We start from the raw sequence: 5,665 nt of genomic DNA, 5'->3' as shown, positions 1-5,665 counted from the left end.
ACAGCGGCAACTTCTGTCAAATCAAGAGGCAAACCACAAAACCAAACAATTGATTACAAATTTGAATCAAAAATATGAATCTGTGATTGTGTTTCTGCGTTTGAACAGAAGGTAGTGGCTGAATCACTGAAACACCCAATGACATGTATAATGTAATACTGCTCTTGAATTCAAGTCATGCAGATAACAAAATGATGTCTGATGTTACTGTAACTGTGATGTCAGTGCATCAAACCTCTTTAAGGAGGTCAGACTTTGCTCTCAAACATTTCCTGAGAGCTTATAGCTTGGGCTGCCACCTGCTGTAGAGACCTCCCCTTCCCTACAAGACATGCAGAGCACTGTGCTCTTCACATTATCAACAACACAAGCCTCAAGATCAGGGCTACACCAGAACCTGCCAGTGCTCGACCAGGACTAAACCAGGACTATAGCAAGACTGAAGCAAGGTTTCAGCCGGATTTGAGCCACCATGGACCTAGAGGTATGCAACTCTCACAGAATAAACAGGAAAAGAGAAGATGCTTAAGATAACAGTAATTTACTTGAAGTACGACTTACATGTTTAAGTTTCTATAAACCTACAAAGATGAAGATTGTAGCTTTACATCTTTCATCTAGTTATACTGTATGTATCTAAAGTTAAGGCTTTGGATTTACCAGTAACAATTATAATAACATAAACATCATAATATGCAACATGCAACTCATCCTTTAGTGAGGAAAAAGAGCTAGAGTCAAGGTATTTTACCATTTAAGGACAATGCATTCACATGGCGCAAAAAGGAAATAACAGTCAGTGGCTGAATGTTATGCAACTTTAATTATTAGTTTTGGTTGCAGAGCAAGTAACTGTCAGGCTGCAAAGTAGATCAGTGATAGTGGCTTTACAGGATGAACTGTTCAATAATTGATTAGATAAACCGAAAGAGAAGGCAGACTTTTCTTTTTTCAGTAAGTGTGTATTGTGTATTGTGGCAACCGGTCTTTTGAATGTGTTGGGGTTTTACGAGGATAAAGGGACGGGCAAGACACAATATTTACACATTTTTGTTCTCCACTCATTGACAAAAAGTTCATTTAAAAAACCCATCATCTAACCCAGTCATCATTTTGAAGAAAGATCGACGTGCCTAAACAAATAAAGAGTTTTTAAATAAAGAGTTAAAGGAGCTGTACCTGATTTTACTTCTAGAAATGGAATGGAAATTTACCTTTGGTAAAGCGTAAACTCAAACAGCGTGCACCAAGTTAAACAACATTTGCATCAATTTCATGAGTTTGCAGGCTATTTTTCTAGCATTGATCCCGAAAAGTGACTCTGCAAAGTAAGAAATGTGTGTGTGTGTCCCTGTAAAGAATTTGGATGCAACAAATATATCACGAAAGTTACGAATGAGTTTGGACCACAGCTAGCATTTTAATTTACTGGCCTCTCCTTTCAATATTTACAATAAAAAAAATCCGGTATAGGGCCTTTAAGCTCCAAAAGTTTCTGTCAATAATGTTGCGTTCAGGGTGAGCATTACAACCACAGGAACCACGTGCCACTTTTGTGATGTTTAGATAAAACAAATGGATTTTTCCTTTTCTCACGCATTAAACTCTTCATCCCATTAATAAACCTGATAACGCTGAAACTGAATTCTGTTGCTTGTTGCTGCGGGTCAAGCATGGACTCGCCATTTAACTTCAACTTGTATTCAATGCCTAATTGCCTCCGTGCACTGGAAATGGCCCTTAGTGCTCAGTAATCAGTAATTTGATTTGTTGTTGCAGCAGTTGAACTCATTGACGTTGTTTACGGAGCAAAAGTTGCAGCACAAAACAAAAACAGCCTCATTTTCACTTCACTCTTATCTTTGTGCTGCTTCAAGGCTGAGCAATTATCAGAGAGGCGATCAGCCGCATCAGTCCCGACACACTGGGCCAGTTCTTGTTTCGTGTTTGCTCAGTGAACCGTTGGGTTTGAGGAGAAGTAGGTCCTGTTAGATGTGTACAGAGCGTGTGCTTGTTAATGTGGTAAATATGGGCTGTGACGAAACAAGTCTCTGATGGAGCACAAACCACTTTGGCCACGACAAGACAGAGTGCGACCTAAATAAAAATATACAAATGCAGTTGTTAAGGAGTGACTTGACTTTACTCTTCGCAGTTCCGTTTATTTCTCTGTGTTCAGAGCAAACGAAAGTTATGGACTTCCTGCAGGCGACCTCTGCACCCAGGCCCATTTTGACGTCAACTCGGCAATTTCAGCATCTCAACAGTGTCCTGGCCTCAGACGTGACCCCTTTGTGCATAGCTGGTGGAAACGCATGCAACCACACTATTCACAGGAAGGCTTCAGCTGACCTGAGATCGAACCTTCTTGCAGTGAGGATAGAGTAACAGCGGCTGTGCTTCTGTGCCGCCCCCTAATGGGAGTGTATTGTATATTCACAGAGGGGTTCTGGACCCAGGGAATTTTGCTTATTTTGCTAATTTGCAGAACAGAGGGTATACTATGAAGCTGGCTTAGAGGGTTCGCGGGGTCAGTTCAGCGCTAACCCTGGTGACAAAGTGTCTCTGCAGCGACAATGTGAGAAAGGGAGGGAACAAGGAGCGGAGAAGGAAGATTAGGAAGCAGCTTGAGCCGCGGTGAGAGAGTTTCTTTATATCAAGGTGTGCAACTTTCATTACGGTTGTGGCTAATGCAGATTTTATATGACGACAGACTTATTGCTCATTCACGTAACAGTACGAGTGTTGCATTTCAGTGGTAATAAAGATATAAAGAATGTGAACAAATGTGAACATTCTCCTTAAAGGGACTTTACAGAGTTTAAAAAAAAAAAAAAAACTATGTATTTTCTTCCCCCAACATGTTCCAGCAGGTCCTAATGTGTAGAACGAGCACAGACCTGTTCAACACCATCCTGCTTTATTGATCCTGCAATTTCACTCAAAAAGTTGTTACTTCGGGTCTGAAATGTCGTCATGCACGAGCTTAATATGGAGATTGCAGTTACGCATAAGACCTGAGGTGGCAGTAGAGAGCATAAAATGACCAACTTGCATATATTCTCTTTCTCTCAGACTCGTGCCTTTAAAGGTGGTGTAGAATATATTCGTCAGTTTAGAAAAATCGTATTATTCATATGAACTGTGTCTCTTCCGTGATTAGCCGCTTGGTGCTGACGCCTCCTTTTTCCTGTGAACACACTCACAAATCCTCATAGAAACCCAGAGTTAACTTAGCCGACTGATAACACACTTTGTAGCACCACTGATCCATAAGCTCCATGTCTGGTTTTATCAACCCGGGTTAGAGGAACTAAGAAGAAGAGGAAGATCTTCATTTATATAGTGCCTTTTTACAGACATAGTCACTAAGCTCTTTACATGAGACAATTGTACATTCACTCCATACTCAGTGGTGGTGAGCTACTTTTGGTAGCTTCAGTTTCCCCTGTGGCAGGGCTGGACTGGCTGAAAAAATCGGCCCGGGACTTTTTGGGCCCTCTAAAAAAAAAAAGTCATATTCAATGCAATAGTCGAGGTGATGAGCAAAACAATAAGCCCTTGGCTTGAACTAAAACAGAATAAGTTATGAATCGAGGACAATAGTTGCTGTTGTTTCTGCCGAATACAAGCTAACACCTCAGAGCACTCAACACTTTAATCTTTTCATTTACGACTTGAAGGAACTTTTGTAAAAATTACTTAACAATCTTAAAATGTGCATTCACAAACTGCTCAAAACCAACCAAATGATCCCACTGTAGATTGAAGATGAAATGGTGTGTAATGATAGAGATTCTAATGGCTCTACCCGCTAATAGTGGGCCGGTGTAAGGTATAACGGGCCTTATCTCGATCTGACTGGCCCAACCGGCCCAAAAGTACGTCGGCCCACCTGGAAAACTCCCGAATCTCCCGATGGCCAGTCCAGCCCTGCCCTGAGGGAGACTGTGCAGAAACACTGTCGCGACTGCACACGTCTGCGCCAACGGTCCCTCTGACACCACCATACATTCACTCACACACATCATTCATCCTGGCCTATTGTACATGTTTTTAGTGGTAGGGGAAACCAGAGTACCCGGAGAAAACCTACGCAGACACGGGGAGAACAGGCAAACTCCACACAGAAAGGCCCCGTCCTGGTGGGAATCCGACCCTGGACATTCTAGCTGTGAAGCGATAGCGTGCCTAATGTTCAACCAGCTTTGTAGCGTGGCCCTCTGTATTCAAAATGCTTCCAGAAACAACAAAACTAAAAAGGATAAATTCTGCTTTGCCATGTTCTTCTGTTAAGTTTCATCAAGTTAATGGAATTTTTTCTTCTCCAGATACAAATGGGCAACTTCAGTCCGACACCTTTCCCGAACTCCACCGAGTGCCCCTCCATCGACGACTTCAGGAACCGGGTCTACTCCACGGCGTACTCCCTCATCACCGTGTTCGGTTTGGTCGGGAACGGCTTCGCCCTGCTCGTCCTGATCCGCACCAACCGGCAGAGCTCCCCCTTCCACACCTACATGCTCAACCTGGCCGTGTCCGACATCCTCTGCGTGAGCACCCTCCCGCTGCGCGTGATCTACTACGTCAACAAGGGCGAGTGGCACCTGGGCGACTTCGTGTGCCGCGTCAGCTCCTACGCGCTCTACGTGAACCTCTACTGCAGCATCTACTTCATGGCGGTGATGTCGGTCACGCGCTTCCTGGCCATCGTCTTCCCGGTGAAAAACATGCGCCTGATTACGGTGCGGCGCTCCCGGTTCATTTGTGTCGCCGTGTGGGTTTTGATATGTCTGCTGTCGAGCCCGTTTCTCATGTCCGGGCAACACTTCGACCCAGTGACAAACAAAACAAAGTGCTTCGAGCCTCCCAAACGGTTTAAAGGCAAAGGCAAAGTCAGTAAGCTAGTCATGCTAAACTACATCTCCCTCGCGGTTGGTTTCTTGCTGCCATTTTTGGTCATTTTGATCTGCTACGTTGGTATAATCCGCGCCCTTTTATCACGTAAAATGGTGGCGAGGCAGCAAACGGCAGCGGGCAAAAGAGCAATCAGAATGATCGTGATCGTTTTGTTGACCTTCTTGGTTTGCTTTGTGCCGTACCACGTCCAGCGCACCATCCACCTGCACTTCCTGTCCCGCACCGACGCTTCCTGCGAGGAGACGGTCGCCATGCAGAAATACGTGGTCGTCGCGATGTGTTTCGCGGCGTCCAACTCCTGTTTTGACCCCCTGCTGTATTTCTTCTCCGGGGAAGGTTTTAGGAATCGGATGCACTCCTTCAGACAGTCCATTGAGAGTAGAAGGAACAAAAGAGGAATCCCAGGGTCCCAAGAGGTCAGGACAAACAATCACCTCGATGAGAGTTAGCCATAGCTACATTTATTTAAGAACTTCATCTGCCTGCTCAAACAAGACGCCAAGTTTTAGATTAGGGGTGTGACAATATATTGATTTTGTGACATATTGCGGTATTTTGCAGCATGATACGATCCCGATACTTTTATGTCGATATTGATGCCCTTTTTTTAGGGCTCTGCAGTATAGAGTTCGGGAAATTCCACAGTTACCATGGAGATCCGCCATCTTTGCAGCTGTTAGCATACATTTCCATTGACTAACATTAACAGTGGGACCATTAGCTGCTGAGTTACTGCTGGTAAATA

General features: G+C 44.1%; 1 protein-coding gene across 1 annotated transcript; it reads left to right on the top strand.

Moving 5' to 3' along the window:
• The first annotated feature begins 376 nt into the window (after positions 1-376).
• On the top strand, positions 377-5,452 carry cysltr1 (cysteinyl leukotriene receptor 1). The gene is made up of 2 exons (XM_079556871.1): positions 377-484; positions 4,332-5,452. The coding sequence occupies exons 1-2, from the start codon at positions 473-475 to the stop codon at positions 5,367-5,369; spliced, it is 1,050 nt and encodes a 349-aa protein (XP_079412997.1). The 5' UTR covers positions 377-472; the 3' UTR covers positions 5,370-5,452.
• Positions 5,453-5,665: the final 213 nt, after the last annotated feature.

The sequence above is a fragment of the Gobius niger genome (assembly GCF_951799975.1).
Source record: "Gobius niger genome assembly, chromosome: 5".
Taxonomy (NCBI): Eukaryota; Metazoa; Chordata; class Actinopteri; order Gobiiformes; family Gobiidae; genus Gobius; species Gobius niger.
Note: the sequence above shows the minus strand (reverse complement) of the source record. Positions and strands in the feature narration are given on the sequence as shown.